General features: G+C 42.5%; 1 protein-coding gene across 3 annotated transcripts; it reads left to right on the top strand.

Moving 5' to 3' along the window:
• Nucleotides 1-6,471: 6,471 nt before the first annotated feature.
• On the top strand, nucleotides 6,472-18,268 carry CDCA7 (cell division cycle associated 7). Of its 3 annotated transcripts, XM_029932978.1 has the most exons (10): nucleotides 6,472-6,600; nucleotides 9,410-9,535; nucleotides 9,954-10,190; nucleotides 12,845-13,081; nucleotides 13,367-13,444; nucleotides 14,550-14,750; nucleotides 15,153-15,290; nucleotides 15,887-16,036; nucleotides 16,470-16,606; nucleotides 17,155-18,268. In XM_029932978.1, the coding sequence occupies exons 1-10, from the start codon at nucleotides 6,580-6,582 to the stop codon at nucleotides 17,183-17,185; spliced, it is 1,356 nt and encodes a 451-aa protein (XP_029788838.1). In that variant the 5' UTR covers nucleotides 6,472-6,579; the 3' UTR covers nucleotides 17,186-18,268. The 3 variants fall into 3 exon arrangements, with proteins under 3 accessions (XP_029788838.1, XP_029788837.1, XP_029788836.1); XM_029932977.1 differs by lacking the exon at nucleotides 9,954-10,190 and having other exon boundaries at nucleotides 14,553-14,750; XM_029932976.1 differs by lacking the exon at nucleotides 9,954-10,190.
• The last annotated feature ends 5,699 nt before the right edge of the window (nucleotides 18,269-23,967 follow it).

Below are 23,967 nucleotides of genomic sequence, written 5' to 3'. Positions count from 1 at the left end.
CAAGGTTACCTTTGAGGACTCCAAAAAAGATCAAGAGAAAAAGCTGAAATTCGGTCAGTTGACCAGTGAAATTGATGGATCATCTTGTATCTTTTTTTTTTAATTTTTTAGTGTTTATACATTTTTGACAGACAGAGACAGAGCGTGAGCAGGGGAGAGGCAGAGAGAGAGAGGGAGACACAGAATCAGAAGCAGGCTCTAGGCTCTGAGCTGTCAGCACAGAGCCCAAGGTGGGGCTCGAACCCGCGAACCATGAGATCATGACTTAAGCATAAGTCGGATGCTTAACCAACTGAGCCACCCAGACTCCCCTCTATTTTTAACTTCTTAAGGACTACTGGTAGACTGCTTTTAATTCTATACATCAATATGAAGAAGAGACTCTTCCCTGGTCCCGGCACCATGTTGAATTTTGTTCACTCCAGAAATTAGCAAATTTACAGACAATCCCTAAGTCTCTTTTTAGCTCATAGTTAAACTTCCTCTCTCTGTAACAGTTCTCTTTCCTCAAAGGGCTGCTTAAAAGGAACAGATCTGAAGAATTCAATGACCTGGAAAATTCACAACTACAATAGTTTAGAAGTTGCCTATGTGATGAATAGAGACTCCTCACACCTGAAAAATGGAGATTTTTTTTGTACCCCAGTCGTTTCCAGAAGGGGAAATGATCAAATTAAAAACAAACAAAAAGTTCTTGAGTAAAAACAAAAATCTTGCGAGGTGCCTGTGGGCTAGAAGCTGCCCAGCAGGTCTTTGCTAGCACAGCCCGAAGGTGGAACAGGTGCCCGTCAGGGCTCCCAGGGTAACTGAGGGGCGAGTCATAGCTGCTGCCCCACAAGCAGGCTCTCCTAAGCCCACCTGGTCACCCTAACTGCCTCGGCCCCTCTCCTTTGCATGATTTGTGTCTGTGATATTAAGGACAGGGAGCTACTCTTCGATTTTCTTCCTGTGGTTTTCAAAATCACTTGAGCTCACTCTAGACAATTTGGAAAGAACAAGAGAGAGAAAAGAGACAAAAAGAAAAATCTCCACTAACTCCCTCATCTCAGAAGAGATCTCTGCTAACATTCTGCCTTAGAGCTTGCTGGTCTTTCTTCTTCCCTTCACGGTGTTTTCTGAAGTTATCACTGCATCAGAAAGATAAGAGATAACAAGTGTTGTCGAGGATGTAGACAAAAGGAAACCCTGTACACTGGTGGTGAAAACAGAAATTGGTGCAGCTATAATGGAAAACAGTATTCTGGGATCTTAAAAAAATAAAAAAAAGCTAAAAGTAGAAATACCATATGATCCAGGAATTCCACTTTTAGGTATTTACCCAAAGGAAATGAAATCACTATCTCCAAGAGATATGTGCACCCCTATATACAAAAATTTTGCCAGCGGCAAATTTACAAAGTTGTAGGAGAACAAGTTGGAGGGGTGTTGTGGCTGGTGAAATGTAGGCAGTTGGGTTATATAGTTCCGCTTCCATAATGTTGGAACTGATTCAGTAATTAAAACATGACTTTATCTCATTCACTCTTTTATGATGCTTTAACACTTTAGTTAAACAGTGAAATATTTCACAATGAACAATATCTATCCATGAGAAAACAAAGATTTCCTCTTGCTACAGATGACCAGCTTTGCATTCATGTTTCCATGCTCCTTTCTCTAATCAGGTGTCAGTTGTCTGCAAACTGATCTGCTTAAGTGCTGACAGGTAATCAAAAGCAACATACCAACAGAGTTTGAAGAGGTGGGGTTTGTGGCCTAAACTGAACCAGGGTGGTAATGGGCGAGGCCCTCCCCCAGAGTGGCTTCTGGCAACAGAAAGGTAACTTTAGGTCTTTTAGGTTTCTTGCCTCTGTACATCCTGAGAGCAGACGCTGGGGAGGTAAACCTATAATTAGGGCGTTATTTAGAATAGAGATTTGTGACCTGACAGACTGCAACCTGTTTGTATTCTCAAACACAGTGAAACCCCTTTCCAGCCCTTTGTTTCTTGGGTGTGAGCAGTCTATTGGAAGGTCTCTAGTTCACTGAGCAACTGGGGTTCACATTACATTTCCTGAGAGGAGGAGGGGTGTATGGGACTGAGAACAGCACATCTACTGGGACATCAGCTTTGCTTTGAAATCGCATGTAAAGTGATACATCTTGGGGCACTTGGGTGGCTCAGTCAGTTAAGCGTCCAACTTTGGCTCAGGGCACAATCATGAGTTCGAGCCCTACTAACAGCTCATAGCCTGGAGCCTGCTTGGATTGTCTGTCTCCCTCTCTTTTCTCCTCCCCTGCTCGCACTCTATCAAAAATATACAAACATTTAAAAAAAATTAGAAATAAAAATGATACATCTAATTAATTCTTGCATTCTTTGTCATAAACTAATCATCCTGCGATCAAGTTTGTTATATAAGTGCGGAGTGCTCAGAATCTCAGGGTTAAATTTCAAACTTAGTAATAGGAAACGGAATTCTTTGTGCATGTTGAATAAAAGCTATAGGGCAACACACACCAAACCTTAAAGATAAAGCTCTTCAACAGGAGACTGGTATTTTAGAATGTTTTAGATTTAAAATTCCTTCTATAATCATTTTAGTTGGTAGTATTTTCTAAGTATCTATTTTATTTACAGACCTCATACCAGATACTGTCTGTAGATATCAGGTATATGCTTATGAAATGTCATTCCCTGTTACCTGTTGCTGTGGCCTGGGCCCTCATCATTCTCTGCAGTAAATTTCGATTCCTATTCATTTTGTGTCTTTCATTTAAAATGAACATATTTACAAGTATATGATTAACATAGTGACTTAAGACCTTTATGAAGTAGCTAAAATTGCAACATGAACATGCATTACCATTTATAGGACCCTGTAAAGGGACTGCATATTTAATACTACAAATATTTATCTTGACTGACAGGACAAGTGTTTCAAAATTTTAAAATATTTTATTATAAAATGTTTCAGATTCAAAAGAAAAAAACCCACAGGAAATAAAAATATAAAAAAACACTCATGCACGCACCACTCACATGGTTATTTTTAAAGAAAGAATTAACGATAGAGCAGGCAGAAGGCTGCACCTCCTCTCTTTTCTTTCCTCTTTCCCTCTTCCAGTTTACCTCTGTCATATTTTGTTTGTGTCATGTTTTTATACTTTCACAACTTATGTTTTACGTGTCTAAAATTTGCATAAGGGGTACAATTTGCAGAAATGTTTGCAATTTGCTGTTTATTCAACATTAAGATTTATCTGTATTGATGTAAGTAAGCTATGTCATTCATTTGAACTACTGTTCAAATTCCATTATATGAATGAATATACCACTGTTCATATAACTTTTTCCCTTCCGGGGGCCATTTAGTTTATTTGCAATCTTTTACTATGATACAGAATGCTAATATGAATGAACCGTCCATCCCTCCAGTGTCATTAGCTCTATCTCCAAAATAACATTAAAAAACTTTTTTTTAATGTTTATTTATTTTTGAGAGAGAGACAGACAGACAGACAGGGCATGAGTCGGGTAGAGGCAAAGAGAGATGGAGACCAGACTCCAAAGCAGGCTCCAGGCTCCAAGCTTGCAGCACAGAGCCGGATGAGGGGCTGGAACCCATGAACCATGCAAATCATGAACCTAAGCTGAAGTCTGGCTCTTAGCCGACTAAGCCACCCAGGTGCCTCCAAAATAACATATCTTAAATCTGAGCACTTCTCCCCACTCCAAAACTACTCTAGTACAAGCCATCATTTTCTCCTCCAGGCGCTCCTAAGTGCCTTGAGCTTTCAATCCTGCTCCCTTTCAATCTACAGTTCACACAGCCCATGGGGTCAGATTGGGTCTGTCCATGAAAATCCTTCCATTGTACCTAGGATGAAATCCAAAGCTCTTCACATGGTCAGGAAGACCCCACATGATCTGGCCCCTCTCCCTTTCCTTCCCTAGCTCTATAGTCAAGAATACTTGGCTTCTGGGGTACCAGGGTGGCTCTGGCTCAGGTCAAGACTCACAGTTTGTGAGTTCGAGCCCCGCATCAGCTGTTACCATAGAGCCTGCTTTAGATCCTGTTTCCCCTCATTCTGCCCCTCCCCTGCTTGTGTTCCTCCCCCAAATAAATATTAAAAAAAAACACATAAACATTAAAAAAAAAAAAAAGAATGCCTGGGTTCTGCTGTGACCTGTCTTACAGAGCCTTTGAACCAGCTGTTCATTCTGCCTAAAACGAGCCCTTCCCTCATCTGTCTATGGACTCTTCCCTTGCTTTCTTCAGGCTCCCGATCAGGTAACTCCTCAGAGACGCCTCCCCATTTTTCTTATTTGAACTAATACCTCTTTCATTTCCTTTCTCCTTATTCTGCTATTTTTTTCCTCAGAAGTTACCACACCTGAAATTATCTATTTTATTTCTGTTCCTCTGCTAGAATGTAAAGTCCCTGGCCTTCACGTTCCCAGTTCTCAGAAAAGTGTCTAGTGTAATAGGTATTGTCAATACTTAACCTGAATGAATGAGAGGGCACCAGTACAAGACTCAACATGCACATTCTCCAGGACACTATCTTAAACATTGTGTTGATGGTGAAGCACAATATGAAATACACATTTCTATAAAACACACACCCAAAGTGACAAAGTTTCAGAAAACAATACTCACACTTACTATGCTTACGTTTTTTTAACCCAATTTCAAAAAGAAAAAAAAATGTGCTAGCTGTAATCCACTAAATTCATTTCGCAAGTCACCTGCAGTGTGAAAAACTTTATTTATAACTGGAAGTGGTTTTGCTGGGTTTTACTAAATACTTCTGAATTGCCCTCCACAGTAAAATAAAATTACACTACTAACATCATTGCAGGAATTTCCTCATATCCTTACCAACACCCCGTCTTATCAGGCTTTTTCATTTTTGCCAGGCTGAGTGGAACTATTTCTTTGTTTTAACTTAGATCTTCCTATTTACTAAAAAGACCGACAGACATCTTAACCTTAAAAAAATGTGTAAACTAAATTATTTTCTAGTGCCCCAAAAGAACTAAGAATTTTCCTATTAAAACTTTTCAAAGTGGCTTAATCTTCCCTTACTTTATGCATTTCACTATTCCAAATTCTCACATACTTAATTTTAGCGTCACAAAACTGTATCCTCAAGGACACAGCACAAACCACAATTTTAGTTCTTTCACCATTTATATGGTTATTTACTCAACGCTCACTGACACCGCCCCCCCCCCCCCGCCGCCCACACAACCACTGCCAAGAACTGAGCCAAACCACCTCCCTTGGCGCCTACCTTCGAGACTGTGAGTTCTTTGTCCCTTGCACTGTGACAGAATGACCATGGCCAAGACTTGTTTTAGAAAGGCTCTTAGACTCCGACCAAGACCCTCCCAATTCTTCCAATCCATTGTTCTCTGGCATTACTTGCTCCCAAGTTTTTGTATTCAATACACCCAGAGAGGAAAGCGGTGTGTTTACGCATGCTCTTACTGCAAAGGAATTCTTTCCCCAGAGAAAAGTTTTTAAGGGCGAAAATTCGAATGTTTTCATGTCAAGCACTTGTATTAAAGGTGAGATTATAATTAGGGCTCTTTAAAGCAACCCAACTTATTTTACTTTTTCTTCTTGAAGCTACTTTAAGAAATGTTTAAAAACTCACACCTTACTGCGTCGGAATGTCAGGTTTGATTAAAAAGGCAAATGAGAAACATCTCACGTTCATTCCAATTTCGGTAATTATAAGTTCTGACTAAAGATCAGATCGCCAAACCACATTAATAGCCTCAGCCTTCAGCTTCTCTCCCCGACAGATAAATTCTGAAGGCTTTATGATCCCGCAGGTAAGTGTTAAGTAACGGCACCGCCTTTTTTTTTTTTTTTTTTCTAATTTAAAAATCACAAGCCGTCTGTAAAGCAACACAGCTTAGGGTACTTTCTGGAATGAGACGTCGGGATTTACCCCATTTTGTTGCTTCAGATAATGGTGTGGTTACCAGATAAGAGGTGCCTTACTCAAAGACAGTGACTGGGCTAATAAAGATTGTAATTCGTGCTTACATCTTTGATTTTTATATTTAATGATGTAAACCGCGCGTCGCAATGAAAGTGCTAAATGCCAAGACCACCCAAGACTCTCGCGCAGTTCTCCATTACTCCACATCTCCACCTTTCCTCTCCCAGCCGGCGAATTCATGCAAATCAGCCAGCTAACCCCAAGGCAATACGAACCCCTTTCGCGCCATTCGCTCAGGACCGTGCAGCGACGTAAAGAGAGTGGTCTCGGAAGCGGTCAAAGGGCCGTTTTTCCCGGAGGTTTGGGGGCACTCCAAGGCTGTTTCTCGAGTTCACAATATTTGGGGGGCCGTTTTTCCTTCCGGCGCCGAGTGGGTCTCGCTCCTGGACCCTCGGTTACCACAGCTTGCAGGACCTGCGCCCCAACGCGGGAAAGCCGGCCGGAGCCCCGCCCCTCCGGGCCCGGGTCTGCGCGCCCCGCCTGCCTGCTGCAACTCCGGCTCCGGCTCAGTGGGTCCGTGTCGCGCGCGGTGCTTCGCTCTCCCGGCTCTGAGCCCCGGACTGGGCACCCGCCACCAGCATGGACGCTCGCCGCGTGCGGGTGAGCGCTAGGCGGAATAACCCGAGGGGCGGGTACGGTGGGTCCTGGGCGCGGGCCGATTCCCTCCAACTCCGCGGACGGAGTTAACTGGGGGCCGTCCTGGGCGGCGTCCGTTTAGACAAACCCCAGGTTTTGTGCATTTTGGGTAATTCGGAGCGTGGGGCCGACCCCGCCTCGCGCGCTGGCGGTTCGGAGATGCGAGCAGTTTGCAGGGTTGGCTGGCAGCGCTGGAGAACCCGAGGCCACGTGCACCCGTGGTGCACGTGCGCCCGGGGCCAGACAGTAGCCGGGGCCGGCGGGTTCCCCATTGTGTCTGCCGGCCTGAGCCCGGACGGAGAGGGGCACCACCTTCTCTGCTCCCTGGGCTTGCCCTGCAGTCCACCATCCCTTTCCAGCGTGCAGCCACGGGCGGGCGGGTGGCTTGCTGTGGGTTGACTCGTGCGCCGTGGGGGGTGGGGAGGGTCCTTGGAAGCGCTCCCCACGGGATTTTGCGGCTGCCACACCGGTATCCGCTTCTAACCGCCCAGGGTTGGTGAGTTTGAAGTTTAAAGGTGTTGCAAAAACGGTCTCTTTAGAACTTGGGTTGCGCTCACGAAGGGAGGCGTCTCTAGTTCAGGGCGGCGATTAAGAGCACTTAAAGGACCTAGTGGTCCGAACTGTTCGCCCACCATTTGCTTGCTTTCATTGACCAATCTTAACTCGCAGCTGCAGAACGTTGCCCCGAATGGAACGTTACATTTTGCTCTAACGGAAACCGGAACGTAGGGTCTGCCCTAAGAGAGGTTAGAAGATGGGGGCTGGGTGGAAAGGAAGAAAGTGACATGCTGAAAATAATAAAGATTGACACAACCGAGGAAGTTGGGGTTCTCTTGGTGGTGGGGGGTGGGAGAGGGCGTGTTGGGGGCGTGGTTTCGAAGACAGCTCTGCAAGGTGTAACTCAGCGTAGCTTTTAGGTTGAAGAAAGCCTTGTACAGTGGGGCTTAGAATCCGACGTACCTGGGTTCAAATTTGGGCGTTCCTGTGACTTGAGCAATCCACTTCACCTCTCAGTTTCCCCGTCTGTTAAATGGGAATAATGACAGCACCTTTCTTACAAGGAATTAATGTGAAACGTGCTTAGTGCCAGGCACAAAAATGGTATAGTTACCCGCCTGCCAGAAAAGTTCATCTCAACCATAACCATTTGCCTTTTTCTTTCTATGGCTTTTCCTCCACCTGCTGACTCTTGGCGTGTGTGGACTTGTTAAAGCCCAGCATATGTTTCCCTGTCAGCTTCCTGCAGACTGTCTCCCTTGAGACCATCTTGGGCCTCTTGACTGCTTGCAGGTAGACTGATGAGTAAATGGTGATAATTGCTGCAGCAATGCAAGGAGCGCTGCTGTTTTAGGAGATTGCAGAATTGGGTTCTCCTGCCAACTCTGTCAACTTGGCACTATTTCACCTCCCTGGAGCCTTAAATTTCCTCACCTGGAAAATGGGGTGCTTATTAGAGCCTTTGTAATAGGTAGTAGCTCTACCTATTAGTACATTTTTCTGCCTTTCTAAAAGGACAAAAGACCTCATTTTATTTGCAAGATATTGAATGAAATGCAGAATGTTAGGTGTACAAGGAAGGTCAAGAATGTTCTCTCCGCAGGGCTCCTGGGTGGCTCGGGTAAGCCTCTGACTCTTGGTTTCTACTCAGGTTAATAAGTTGGAGCCCCCAAGCTCCCCTCCCTTCCATGGGCTCTGCTGCTTGGGAATCTCGCTCTGCCCCTCCTCCCCAAATAAATAAAACTTAAAAAAAATGTTCATTTCACCTGAGACTTAACATCTTGGCCTTATTTTGTGGGAGCCATAGTAGATTGCCTTCCAAAGTTTTCAGTGTGAGAAGTTACTTTTGTTGCATGGCCATATTTAAGAAAACTTAAATACAGGATCTAAAACAACACCCAAGAAGTCTCATGACATATTAAGAAATGGCAGGAACTGCTGTTTTAACAGGAGATAGACGCCAATTTCATTTTCTGATAAGCAGTGCCAGGTTGTTCAGTGTTATGAACAAGTAATATACAAGTAATTTGTGACTTAACAGAAGGACTTCTAAAAATTTAAGACTTGTGTAGCAAGGAGACTGCAGAAAGAACTGAATGTCAGGCCATAACAGTGGAGCGCTGAAGTGGAATCAGGCATTTTACCTGGGTTTGGAGTTTAACATGGCTCCTTGTATGTTTGTTCACTGAGTTGATGTACTTGATGTGTAAGGACTTATGCTGAAATTACTGTACCCTTCCTGGTTGGAACAGGGCCTGTTTGAAAGCCTGCCATCTTGAAATAGAGGTGCTGCCCAGTTTTTGTCGTTTGGGAAATTAGCATCACAGTACAGAACCCAAAGCTTATATAAAAAGACCTCATTAGCTTGATTTTGGCCAAGGAACTCTACCATTTTGTACTTTTGAAGTTTCCTTTTAGAAGTGCAATCTAATGTTTTTAACAGGCAGGTTTCAGGAGGTCAGCATGAAACCCCTTGGGAACTCAAGAATAACTCTCAGCTTGGTGGGAAGAGACGTGCACAGTGAGGTAGCTCTACAGATGTTTGATTAATCTGATAAATGTCCTTAACCATGCCCCTTCAAAGTGATCCCCTTTTATGATTTTACCAGGTTTTGAAAGTATTTCTGTAGCATTTGCAAATCCTCCTTTTTCCATATAGGGCGTAAGAAATGGTAATACCTACTCTGTGCTGTTTGAACCTACTAAACTCAAAAATGATGTCTTCAGTTAGTGTTGTAAGTGTCCCACTTAATAGTATTGCCATTTTCATTTGCAGCAAAAGGGTCATGGAGTAAAGAAGAACTTAAAGAAATTTAGATATGTGAAGTTGATTTCCATGGAAACCTCGTCATCCTCTGATGACAGTTGTGACAGCTTTGCTTCAGATAATTTTGCAAACACGGTAAGTGCTGCCTGAGAATAAACAGAATTGAGTCTGCAGTGCTCAAAATGTCCCCAAATGCTTTGTGCATGATTAAAACTGCTTGCTTTTTGCCTGCATTTCTATACAGCCGCTAGGAAAATACAGTATGCATTGTAATTTCATTTCATTTTTTGCCGTGGTTCTAGGTAGTAATTGTTGGAGGTAGATTAGCTACTTATTCTATCCTTTTGAAATGTCGCCTAACCTAACATGCCTGATGATTTGCCATAACAACTCAGAAATCATTTGTAAACCTCTGAACCATTTTTCTTTGTAACAAAAGCTGTTCTCTTGTAGTGCACTTGTAAATGTGATTTGCTCTCTGCACGGTTTATGGAAAATTGGTTCTTGAAAAAGGGGGAAAATGCACAACTACATTTATTTATTTATTTTACAGAAACCTAAATTCAGGTCAGATATCAGTGAAGAACTGGCAAATGTTTTTTATGAGGACTCTGATAATGAATCTTTCTGCGGCTTTTCAGAAAGTGAGGTGCAAGATGTGTTAGACCATTGTGGATTTTTACAGAAACCAAGGCCAGATGTCACTAAAGAACTGGCCAGTATTTTTCATGCCGACTCTGACGATGAATCATTTTGCGGTTTCTCAGAGAGTGAGATACAAGATGGAATGGTGAGTTTGAGAACCAATATCAAGAAGTAAGGTGCATTTACAGGCATGACACGCTTGTTTTAAAAAACTTTTTTTTCTTGTAATTTTCATGTTAGTCATGCCAGAGGATTTTGATGACGTTTTTAAAATTTTGAGTTCATTTCTTCCATGTCTTACAACAGTTTTTACTAATGTAGACCTACTTGAACATTTTGTAGGCTCTGAAAATCTTGAAAACTGGTAAGATAAAATTGACCGACCTCTAGATTTCTGTGGCAACAGATGATCGGAAGCACACATGTCCTCAAGATCAGCCACATTCACATTAAAGTTCAAGTGCCCAGCCCAGTACCGGCCTGGCAGGGGGCAGGGCTTTGGTGAATGTTGGTTCCCATGGTGGATCTTAACATCTGCATCTGGAAAACCTGTGATAACTCAGCTCGAGTGCAGATGATGACAAGCAGGGCCCTTCATGCTTTCATTCACTTTTGCTCCTTGGCTGGCTTTTCTTGCGCATGCTGCCTTGTTCATAACCTCTGTCTTTCTGCTCAGGCCACTTGCTGCTGCCGCATCTCAGTCCCTCTCTCCCTGAGCGCACTGTTTAGCTCTGCAGACTCTTGTGAACAAGACTGCCTCAACAAAGGAAGCAGTGTGTTGATTTATAGTCAGGTGTGTGCTCTTCAGGTCATTGTGGTCTGATGTGGGGCCACTCCCGGGGACCACCCTGACCCTGACTTAAGAGAGCACCTAGCCAAGGAGTGTTTCTCACTATCTAACTTTGTGGTAATGTAACATTTCCCCTAAGAAGTGATGGTGGTCCAAATCAGTGCATATCCGGAGTTATTGCTGGTCTGCAAATACTGGAAGTGACCCAGATACTGTCTATAGCCTGAGGCATTTCTGGGCAGTATTTCCATTCTTCGTAGATGCTGTTTGTTTCAATTAATAAAATGCCAGTCCATTAAAAGTCTTAAGAACTCCTCAAAGTGTGTCATTTTCCTGTAATCATGCATACTAAAAGTACACGAAGAATACTGAAACCTGTTCGGATTGCAGAAATGTTTGAATGTTAAAAAAAAAAAAAAAGGGTCTTCCACTGCTGGGACTTTATGAGTGATATTTTTTACTTTGTCGTTTTTTCTTCAACCATCACTGTAGTTGATGTAGAGTGTTTTCATCACCTCCCGCAAAAGCCCTGTCCCCAAGAACATCCCTTCCCAATATCCTCAATCGACAACCACCAGTCTATCTTCTGCTGTTTGAGGTTTCCTATTCTGGACACCATATAAATGAATGTAGTCTTTCGTTGACTGGCTTCTTTCACTTCACAAAAATGTTTTCAGGGTTCTTCCATGTTGTGGCATGTGCTAGTACTTGATAACTTTTTATTGCTGAATGATATTTTCTGAATATAGTACATTGTATTTATCCTGTTAGTCAGTTGATGGGTTTTTGGATTACTTGCACCTTTTGGCTATTGTGAATAACACTTCTATGAACATTCATGGTCAAGTTCTTGTGTGGACATATACTCGAGTATATATATGTAAATGGGTCATATAGTAATTCTGATCTTTTAGGGACCTGATAGGCTATTTTCCTAAGTGGCTGGACCATTTTACATGCCTACGAGTGGCATATGCAGGTTCCAGTTCTTTACATCCTTATCATACATTCTTGTCACTCAGTTCTCCTGGTAGGTAATGAAGCAGTATCTTGTGATTCTGATTTGTTTTTCACTAATGGATAATTTTAATACACCTTTAATGGTGGAAACTTGGAAACTCCTTTTTTTCCTTCTAATTTTTAAGTTTATAGTAAGTAGATTAGAGAGGTACCTAGAGTAGTCAGATTCATAAGGACAGAAAGTAGAATGGTGGTTGCCAGAGGCCGGGGAATAATGGGGAGTGAATGTTCAGTGGGTGTGGTTTCAGTTTGGGAAGATGAAAAAGTTCTGGAGGTTGATTGTGGTGATGGTTACTCAACAGTGTGAATGTATTTAATGCCATTGAACTATACACTTAAAAATGGTTAAAATGGTTCGGCACCTGTGCGACTCAGTCAGTTAAGAGTCCGACTCTTGATCTCAGCTCAGGTCTTCATCTCTCAAGAGTCATGAGTTCAAGGCCCATCTTGGGTTCCAAGCAGAGTGTGAGTCCTTAAGAACAAACAAAAGAGAGAAGGTTAAAATGGTGAATTTTTATGTCATGTGTATTTACTGTGAATTTTTTAAAAAGTAGAGTAGATCAGAGCACAGAGACCCCTTTAATATAGTTTAATGCCATAAGCATTGAAACCGTGTTTATGGGAGAACACATTTGCCTTGTAGAAATTCTTTCTTAATAAATCAAAGATCTGGGGTTTTTTTTGAGAAATTAAAAAAGGAGCTAGGATTTTCACATTTTCAAAAAAAAAAAAGATGACTTAAAACCACTGGCCTAAGGGCTATGAAGGTGGCTTGTAATGATGTGTCTTAGACTATGTGAGTTAAATTAACACTCAAATTGTTGTAATTCCTGATTTTGTTACCCAGAGCTGTCAATTAAAATTGTGTTCAGTTATAATTTATTTGATCCCATTGTCTTTTGTCCAAAAGGAATTTTGTAGTCACATTGGTGCAGCCTGTTTGGACAGTCAGCAAGTCATTAACAATTCCATTGTTCCCAATTAACTAGAGACTGCAGTCAGCCCGCACTGGCTGCCGGACCCGAAGCCAGTGCAGAGGGTCCGGTCCCCTCCGGGTGGCCATGAAGTTTCCAACTCAGAACACCAGGGGAGCCGCCGACAAGAGAGCAGCACCCCCAGAACCCTCTGAGAATTCTGTGACTGATTCCAGTTCTGATTCAGAAGATGAAAATGGCATGAATTTCTTGGAGAAAAGGGCTTTGAATATAAAGCAAAACAAAGCAATGGTAGGTATCTGACTGTGTGCTAAAACTCCTCCCTGCCTTTCTCCAAGCCGCTTGTTGCTTATCTCTGTGTCCTAAGAAGTATTTTCAGTGTAGCTGTGAGGTCTTCACGAAATATGCTTCCAGATGTGCTGCTTTTCCTAAATTCTCTTTCTTAATCATTAAAGTCTCAGTAAACGTATAAGTGAAATCAGAAACTTAAAATGTGCTACTGTAATTTACAGAAGTTGCTCATTTTTGGCAATCAATCTAAACTAATAATTTCTGTTGAACTTCTTCCCTTTTTAGCTTGCAAAACTAATGTCAGAATTAGAAAGCTTCCCTGGCTCATTCCCTGGAAGGCGTTCCCTACCAGGCCCCAGTTCGGTAAGTGCGAATCTTTATTTGTGTAGTAGTAGTAGTGCAGGCAGGTCTAATGGAGATTGTTACTTTAGAATCCAATTTCATTATTTTGTGTGGTCCTATAGACAAAGAGCAAGTAGAGAAAACCTTCTAATAGATCCCTGGGACCTCTTCTGTGCATCCGAGGGCAGGGGGGCCTCTCCAAGCCGCAGTTCTACAGTGCTCAAACCCCTTTGGATTTGAAATTTCCCTCCTTCCCAACTCAGCTAAGGCCCTCAAGCACAGGGAGTAAATGTGGGGAAAAAAACATTTTTTTCCTTAGTGTTAGTATATTCCTTCTACATAATAGATGCATCATAATAGAGGTTTTTAATAACTGAGAAGGAGAAAAAAGAAGGAAAAAACAAGTTGTTTAAATGGGTATTTAGTTTTGAGAGAGGGTACACATGGGGGAGGGACCGAGGGGGGGGCAGAGGATCTGACACAGGCTCTGTGCTGACAACAGCGAGCCTGATGCAGGGATGGAGCTCCCGAACCTTGAGATCATGACCTGAGCCAAGTCGGACGCCTAACTGACTGAGCCACCCAGACTCCTCAGAAAAAGCAATTTCTTAACCAAGTGATGGCCTGTTATATGTGATTCTTTTCTGAGGAACTAAGCTGGTGCAACCAAGGGGGAGTTCGGAGTGTATGCTGTGGTACTAAAGGAAAGACTTCCTTTCTCCACCTTCCTGAGGAAAAAGGGAAGAAGCAAGCAAAACAAAGAAGGAAAACCATAGACATACATTTCTCTCCGGTGCAATATAGAAATAGCGAGACTGTTTCAGAACTCAAGAGATGTTGTAGAAAAGGTGTTTTGGGAGAAGAGAAGGCAGATCTGTTCTTTCATCTTCATTAAGTGAAAGAATAAGTAGATGATCTCTCAGTTTGAGAGGAAACAGCTTGGTATTAGAAAAGCAGAATTACAATAGCTCTATCATTTGGGGGCTCATTTCCCACAAATTCTAAAAAGGACAAAGAATCAGGAAATGGAGCTCTCCTGTTACTTCTACAAAAGCATACTTAAAGAGAAGGTGCCACTTAGCTTTATTCTGGAATAAATGGGTTCCATCATGTGTGTTTTGTTTAGCAGTCAAAGACCCCCCGGAGGCGTACATTCCCAGGTGTTGCTTCCAGAAGGAACCCTGAACGGAGAGCTCGTCCTCTCACCAGGTCAAGGTCCCGGATCCTCGGGTCCCTTAGTGCTCTACCCACAGAGGAGGAGGAGGAAGAGGAGGATGATAAGTTCATGTTGGTGAGAAAGAGGAAGACCACGGACAGCTACACGAGTGTGAGTTCTCCACGTTTGTGCTAGCCCTTCCGTTTGTCATCTTCCGCAGGCCGAGTGTCTAGTGTCCAACACAGGGTCACACGCAGCCTCAACATCAGATGGCCCGTGCTAAACATGCATCTCACACCGTTCAGAACTGTTAATGCCGTATATGCCATCAGATGGATGGATTTTATTATTAGATGAGGGGGGTCACAGGTTTCTTCACCTTTTCTTAATGTCATTCCCTAATCGTTTCCACGATGTTGTCCCAAGATACTTAGTAAACTTAACGACTTCTCCATAAGGTCTAAAACAGATTTCTAGGTTGACTTCTTTGTGAAGAAATTACAAATCCTGATTCTGAGGTTCAGAACTGGGGAGCACCAGCGAGAATGCTACTCCATGATTTTTGTCACGCAGGAAGACGATGTGCCCAGAAGTCGCCGTCCTGGATCCATGACCCTTCCGCATGTAATTCGCCCCGTGGAAGAAATCACAGAGGAAGAGCTGGAGAACATCTGTAACAACTCTCGAGAGAAGATCTATAACCGTTCATTGGTACAAGCCTCTAAATCCTACCTGTGAATGTCTGTGAGAGAAAGGATAGCTTCTATCCTTAGAGTTTTGCTAATGTTAAATGTCTCACCATGTGAGCTACGTGCCTGTGTGGGGTTTTTCTGTTTTCATATAAGGAAAGAGCTTTCTAGCATCCTTGGAGTATAGACATCTTAATCTACAGTAGTAGTAGTATTTGCTTAGTAAGTCTTTGGTAGCAGCTAGTCTTTTCTCGATTTGGAAATTGATTCAACATATATTTACTACCTACACAGGTGCTGAGTGTATGGTGGTATAATAAAGATGCAAGAGGATTTGGGTAGGGTTGTTTTGTGGGTTTTTTTTCTTTGCATTAGATCTTTTCTTGCAGAAAACTAATTTTGGTAATATTAGCTATATCATCTGCCAATTGAATGAAAGCACCATGCTTGAAAAACTTTTCATGCCCTTAGCATATACCTATGTATGTAGATTTAACATAGGATTCAAAGACAAATTGTCAGACCCCATTCACAAAGAAGGACGTTCTTTATGCCATTTCTTGATCCAAAAAGCAGTATTTTGTTCTTTTTTTTTCCTTCTTATTTGCCTCTTCGTAGGGATCTACTTGCCACCAATGCCGCCAGAAAACTATTGATACCAAAACAAACTGCAGAAACCCGGAGTGCTGGGGTGTTCGCGGCCAGTTCTGTGGCCCCTGCCTTCGAAACCGTTACGGTGAAGAGGTCAAGGACGCTCTGCTCGATCCAGTAGGTGCCTTGAAGGGGTGGTGCTGTGGGCTTGAAGGTCAGCCACAAGTTGAAAGGGTCCGCAGGAGGGCATCCGTGAGAGGACTGAGCCCTTACTTTTGTGGGGCATACATTTCAGGGAAGGCCAATGAAGTCATAGTGTTGGTGCTAAGTAAGTGTGAGCTGAGCGCCTTTCCGGAGTTTGTGGGACCAGGCCGTTCAGGGGACACTGACTTATTTCCCCTGCCAGTTGCTGTGTAACTGCCTCTGCTGCATTTCCTAAGAAAACATCAGGATGATGAATGGAAATTAATCCTATTAAGGTTTTTCTATTATTAAAAAAAAAGATTTAAATGCAATTGATGATACCTACCCTAGGTTAAAGAAGAATGGATAAGTAAGGAGAGAAAAGTAAGCTTTGATTTAACTGTGCCCTTTCACAATTCTCCTTCAGAACTGGCATTGCCCGCCTTGCCGCCGAATCTGCAACTGCAGTTTCTGTCGGCAGCGAGATGGGCGGTGTGCCACTGGGGTCCTTGTGTATTTAGCCAAATACCATGGCTTTGGGAACGTGCATGCTTACTTGAAAAGGTAAATGGCCTGTTTTTTTTCTCCTCCATACCCAAATCTTAACCTTCACTTATGTATCTTTGTAAGATGTTAATAGAAGTCAGAATCACGGTTATCTCCGGGTGGTGGGGTCTGCAGGTTTTCAGTGGAAAGAGGCACACTGGGAGTTTTTTTGAAAGTTAAAGACCTTTTATATCTTCTGGGTGGTGATGACGTGGGTGTGAGTTTGTAAAAATTCAAGTTGTACATTTCAGATGTATGCACTTTACAACCCGTGAAAACACTTTAAAATAATTTTTCTTGAAGTTTATTTCTTTTGAGAGAGGCAGAGAGAGGAAGAGAGAATCCCACGCAGGCTCCACACTGTCAGTGCAGAGCCTGAGGCAGGGCTGGAACTTAACAAACCTTGAGATCATGACCTGAGCCGAAATCAAGAGTCGGACACTTAAACCAACTGAGCCACCCAGGCACCCCTCAATGAAAACATTTTTAAAACAGTGAATTAGGCTTTCAAGAGAAAATTCTTAGGTTGAAAACCATATCGTGACATGTTCCTTTCTCTCTTTCAGTCTGAAACAGGAATTCGAAATGCAGGCATAGCATTTGGAAGATCTTCTACCCGACTTCCCGTGCAAATCTTCCAACTTCAGGCTTTCAGTTTGGTCATGTGATTAGAACCGGAGTTAAGAATTAATGATCAGTCTGTTTTGTAGGAAACACGAATCAAGTTTCTCTCATTAGACACGCGTGTGTTTCTGAGCACCACAGACGTATATCGCTAGCTACACTGTGCCCTCTTGCAGTTTCTCCTTTGCTTTTTCCCCAACCCCTCACCCCATACAATCCCCCTTTAGTTCCATTGGTTCCTACCACCATTTTGTCTCTGAATTCTTTTTGAATAGCCATTTTATGGAAGCATGTTTGATTTAATTGGCGTTGAAATCGCCCTGGAATCCACCCATAAAACCAAGCACTTAGAAACAGTAGTAACATTAACTAACTACATCTATTGAATTCCAGAGAACAGCCCTCTGACTTGTTTACAGGAGAGCAGTGAGTACGGTTTATGATTTGTTGTTTATGCGAGTTAACAGAATCAAGGCACGCAAGTCTTAAAACCATGTGGAGAAATGGAGTAATTTTTGGAAAATGGAGTATTATTACTTTGGATGCCTCTTGTGAGAATATTCCATGTGTCGTGCAATTTTAGTTTGCCAAGTTTATTTCCGTTCCTACGTAATGTGTTTCAAATTAATTTCTGATCATTTTGCATGGAAAACTGATACTAATACCAGTCTATGAATACTAGTCTTTGCAATTTTTGTTTTCTTGAAGCTATAAACTACGCACAGAGTTCATGTTCAGGTTTTAAGCACTTTTATAACAATGAGAAGTGCCTTTTGGAGTTGGATGACTTTCAACAGTTTTTAACTTGACAGCTCTGTCTTTTTAGTTTCTGGGCAGAATTCATGTGTCACCCCCACCCACTACCCTACCCCTTTTTTGCATTAGTCACATCGTTTTGTAGAGGTGGTATCAAAGTGTCCTTTTCATTTGCATGTGCTGTGGCCATTCAGTGTTTGATGCCTAATTGGACATTGAACCAATTAATGTAAATAGAGCTTTTGATCTGTAATGCTTTTATACAAAGTTTTTATTTTAATAATAAAATGTTTTATTCTAGCTTGTCTGTTTTCTTTTTTATTCTTTAATAATCTTAACTGCACTGAATCCTAATTTTCTTCTCCTATTTAAACAAAAGAGCATTTCTACCTTTTATAGAGTCTCCCTTTTGGCTAAAGTTTCTGAAGGTCAAGGGCCAGCTCTTTTGACCTAGTCTGGTGATATATCCAGTTGCTCTTATCAGAAAATCAGCGGAGACAGCTACAGATACAAAATAATATGTGCTCATGAAGTTTTACAACATTGTTTTCCTTCACCATTTGCCAACCCAAGAACTTAACAGCGATTTCAAAATACCTGGCTTGATTTTATCAGCCATTTGAATATTTTTTAAATTAAAAAAAATTAATTTATTTTGAGAGGGAGAGAGAGAACCCCAGGCAGGCTCTGCACTGTCAGTGCAGAGCCTGATATGGGGCTCAAACTCAGGAACCAGGAGATGACCTGAAAGCACGTAGCAGACTGAGCTACCCAGGGGCCCCTATTTAAGTTTTACTTCCTTTAACTAGGCTCCATGCCCAGTGTGGGGTTCGAACTCAAAACTCCGAGATCAAGAGTCCCATGTTTCGTGGAACCATTTGAATATTTAGGGCATGCAGTACCTTGGGACTTGCTCTAGGACAGAAACCAAAAACAAGGCATGGTCTGGAAGCTCTCATAACCCAGTTTTAGATCAGAGTTGGCAAATCACAGCCTGTGGTCCAGATTCTACTGTAGCCTAGATTCATATGGCAGTTTCACTGAGTGGGTTCTTTACATTTTTAGAGGGTTGTAAAACAAAAAGTACGTGACACTGGTTTACAAAGCCTAAAATATTTGCAATCTGCCACCTAACTAGAGGTTTCCTGACTTAATCTCTGGACTTCTATCAGAAATCCTGTATACCCCTATATGCTCATTATGGAGGAAGATGATCAAACTATATGAAGTTATACAACTAGTGTTCTATATAGATCCAAAAAATAGGTATTTTAATAAACTTGGGGATCTCAACCCAAATTTTAATCTAATCCTTTTAGGTATGTAACTAGAAAGGTTAAATTTGAGGGAGTTTGTAAAATTGGTGGCTGTTTGGGATATTTTTTGTGTCACCATGGTTTTTTTTAACGTTTTTTATTTATTTTGAGAGACAGCAAGAGGAGTGGAGGGTCAGAGAGAGAGGGAGACACAGAACCGGAAGCAGGCTCCAGGCTCTGATAGCGGTCAGCACAGAGCCCAACGCAGGGCTCTAACCCACAAACCGAGAGACCATGACCTGAGCAGAAGCTGGACACTTAACCGACTGAGCCACCCAGGCACCCCTGTGTTACCATGTTTTTACTATGAAATGGAACTGATGTGGTTTTTCATTCAAGAATAGTGACTAGTAACAGCTGATTCTGAGACTTAACCCTTAAAGAGGAACAAAAAAAAAAAACACCTAGAAATGAAGTTCTGAGTAGGAACGAAGGCAGGGAAAGGCATTTTATGGCACTGATGGGCCCGGGGGTTTTGTAATGACTTCCCTCTTACTTTCCTCTTCTATTTTTATACAGATCAGTGGCTTTATTTGGGGCAGAGCCTGGTGGAGGAAAGGCAGAGACAGGAGGACAGAGGATCCAAAGCGGGCTCTGCACTGACAAACTCACAGCACATGTGGGGCTTGAACTCTGCGAGATCATTACCTGAGCTGAAAGCAGGCACTCAACAAACTGAACCACCCAGGCGCCCCAAGAATTTGTGTTTTAAGAGAAGTCTGTGCCTTTATTGGCCCAGTAACTTAAAAAGGGATAAGGTGAAGTAGTGAGTGCCCCCCAATGCCAGCCTGGCCCGCTTTCCTGGCTTGCAGGGGGCGGGGAACTAGCCCAGGTAGTGGCCACTCGTCTCTGGCAGGGTGACCCTGCTCCCCAGGTGCGCCTTAACCTCCTGGGGCCCCTCCCAGGGCTGAGGCCGCCTCCTGGGCCTTGCGCAGGCGCCTCAGCCACAGGCCAGTGTTGCTAAGCACTCCCGCAGCTGCGCATTGAGCCTGGGCGTGTGCTCCTGGAGGGACAAGTCCTGTAGACGGTCAAGGCCCGCACGGCGGTAGGTGAGCCTGCGGAATGTCTGCTGCTGCTTCTGCTCCACTTCCGCCATCCTGTTGGCACCTCCGAGAAGGTGAGAGAACTTAAGTTTTGACAATTAGGTATGAAGAGTCGTGTAAAGAATGGTTTATGGCATTTATGATCCAGGAATTGTCTTTACCGTCTTTCTCCAGCCTGGGTTCCTGAGGTTACAAAAGCTCTCCGCGGTATCTACACCGAGTAAGGGGTTGATGAATGAAAAAGACTGTAATAGAGTTCAGTAGTTTAATAATGAAGAGGGGCAAAGGCAGTAGGGGGTGCTGCCTTGGGGCATATTTGTGTTTTATTTTGCTTTTAAAAGAAGGGAGAGGGGGCTCCTGATGGCTCAAGGTCAGGTAGAAAATTGGGTTATTTGCATACCAGGGGAATGGAGTAAGAAAGTTCAGTGCTTTGAAGCGTGGCTGCAAAGTATTAGGTTCTGAGAGAAGAGTGATAGCAAGTCCTAAGGGGAATAAAAGGTGAGCAAATGTTATTTTATCTTAATGTTAACCACACATTTGTGGGGTAGTATCTGAAGGACAAGGAAGTAAATCCAGAGAAAAATGCCCAATGCCACAAAGCTAAAATGGCAGAGCTGGACCATTGTTCCAGAGAAGAGGCCCTTATCTTTTTTTTTTTTTTTTTCCTTTTAAAACTAAGCTGAGCGTGCCTGCCTTAGAAAAGCAGACGGTGTTAATCACATTCATTCTGTGAGAACAAGGGCATATTGGGTGCTGAGGCAAGCTTGGCTGAGGTGACTTTTGCAGAAACCCTGTTGAATGGGGAGACCAGAGGCCTGGGAGGGGGCTGAGGGCTTCCGGTGGTCCAGGATCATGAAGAAACCCAGGTATTGGATCATCCTGCAAGAATGCTGTCAACCGTTGAGGCTTTTAACCCCAGGGCATTAAAGCCCTGTGTGTTGAAGATGACCTTTTAAAGAACTACAAGGTTGAGGAAGGCTGAAGATAAGGGGCAGGAACTTCCGGAGCAGATATTGCTGAGACAGTGGAGGATGGACTAAAGGTTGGAGTGGCAGGAGGAAGCTGGGGAATCTGCCTGGGGATGTGTAAGAAATTGACTTTTGGTGGCAGAGAAATTGGCGGGTTCCAGGTATAGGCCTCCATCCATTATAACATCCAAGGGATGAAAGACTTGTTTGAAAGAGCATGAAACAAAGGTGACACCGTTTAAGGGTAAAAGTCACTAACATTTTGGTTTTTTCAATCTCCCTTGCATTTTGTTTTATATGGTAGTATTTATACTATATGTACAACTTTTTTTAGCATGAAGAATGTCAAGACTTTTTTTAATGTTTATGTCTGAGACAGAGCGCCAGCACAAGTGGGGAAGGGGTAGAGAGAGAGGGAGAAAGAGAATCCAAAGCAGGCTCTATGCTGTCAGTGCAAAATCCCACATGGGGCTTGAACCAGGAACCGTGAGATCAACACCTGAGCCAAAGTAGGAGGCTCAACTAACTAAGCCACCTAGGTGCCCCAAAACATTGAGTACCCTTCCGCACCCAGCGTTAAGCTTGATCTCATGACCCCAAGATCAAGAGTCAGACACTCAACCCACTGAGCCACCTAGGTGCTCCATCAATGTCAGAACATTTTATTTTTTTAAAGTAATTTATTTATTTTGAAAGAGAGAGCGTGCTCGAGCAGGGGATGGTCAGAGAGACGGGAGAGAGAAAATCCAAAAAGACTCTGCACTGTCAGCATGGAGCCTGGTGTGGGGCTCGAACTCCTGAACTGTGAGATCAGGACCCTAGCCAAAGTTGGACATTTAAACGACTGAGTCACCCAGGCGCCCCAATGTCAGAATACTTTAAATGGCTATCCAGTATTTGTTTATATGGATGACCCATAGCTTACTTAAACAGGTTCCAATCTTGGGGTGTCTGGATTGTTAATCTTTTACTATTATGAGTAATGCTGTAGTTAGTATTGTTAAGGCTAAACCTTGGGTTAAAATAGAGTTATAGAAGCTCAAGTAACACTTTAATTACAGCGATGAAGGAAGATAGTAGATTAGGAATTTGGGAGACTGTATGGCTGTTGTGGAGACGTAAGCTGCCAAGGTTCAAAATAATTTTTACATATGAATCATATAAAGTTTATATATGATTATATGAACATTATTTCATATAATCCTGTGCCTTAAATTTAAGGAAGTTTATTAGAAGTGTTCATTGTCAGATGAAAGTACCTGCTGGTAATGCATGATTTCGTCCATGCAACATTATAAATATTTGCCAAAGGAGGAAAACTATAGAGTTAGTTGAGCACCTCCTAGGTGTGAGGCACAGTGCTCAATACAGGAAGTATGTTAGCTTTTCATAGAAGGTATTTTAGAGGTTAGGGGACTCTATGAGGTTAAGTAACTTCTAAAGACTGAAGAGCCCATGCTTATTCCCCTAGCCTGAGAAAGGAGATACTAGACCAAACACTCATGAAGACTTCTGATAGACTGGCTAACATACCTTGATCATAACACGCAATACCTGCCACCCATCATTATGTGTTTATTTTAGTTTTTCCCATTATAAGACCATGAAGTTCTTGAGAGCAAGACCATCTTTGATCCACATGCCCTTATCATGTAGTAGGTACTCAATAAATGTTTTTAAATATTTATCAAAGGATGAGTTGAGTGTCCCAGGAAGGATATTGCCTTAGATTTAGGTACAAGGAACTAAAATTATGGTGAAGGAGAAATAATGAATAGATCTCAACATTGAAAGCATTAACTCCAATGAAGCATAACCTTTCTTTATGATATAACACTTAGCTTGCTGTGAAACTGCCATAGTCAGTTCATTTAAATGTATGTATTTCCAATTAATATATTTTTCTATGGGAAAATATAATTTACTTCGTCATACTAACTTTCAAGGAATACCTCTATTCTACTGAATAAAGTATTTGTATTATTGAGCTACAAATAAGCTACACATTGAGCTCCAAAAGGATAGTTTTAAGTAATCTCTACACCCAATTTAAAGGCTCAGATTTATAACCCCAAGATGAAGAGTCACATGTTATACCAACTGAGCCAGACAGACACCCCTACAAAATAATATTAGATACAGTAGTTCCAAGTGTTAACCATGTGTTGAGGGGAAAACTTTTGGTGACAAACAGTGAGTGCATAGAAGAACTTTTTTTTTAAGAGAAAGGAGAGGCCCTCCCCGCTCCCATTACTAACTGCACCAATGATAAACTAATGGTGAGTCCTGCTTCATCTATATTTCTTTACTCCCTGCACCCCACTGAATTATTTACAAGAAAATACCAGACATTGGGGTATCTGGCTGGCTCTGTTGGAAGAGCAGGAGACTCTTGATCTCAGGGTTGTGAGTTCGAGCTCCACACTGGGTGTAGAAATTAGTTAAATAAAAAGAAAATTGAAAAGTAAAACAGAAAGGGGTGCCTGGGTGTCTCAGTCAGTTGAGTGTCTGACTCTTGATTTTGGTTCAGGTCATGATCCCAGGGTCCTGGGTTTGAGTCCTGCTTTGGGCTCCTCACTGAATGTAGAGCCTGCTTGGGTTTCTCTCTCTCCTTGTCTCTCTCTCAAAAGAAAAGAAAACACCAGACATTATATGTCATTTATACAGGCTTC

Source organism: Suricata suricatta, chromosome 3 (assembly GCF_006229205.1).
Source record: "Suricata suricatta isolate VVHF042 chromosome 3, meerkat_22Aug2017_6uvM2_HiC, whole genome shotgun sequence".
In the NCBI taxonomy this organism is placed as follows: domain Eukaryota; kingdom Metazoa; phylum Chordata; class Mammalia; order Carnivora; family Herpestidae; genus Suricata; species Suricata suricatta.
This window is presented reverse-complemented; position numbering and strand designations above follow the sequence as displayed.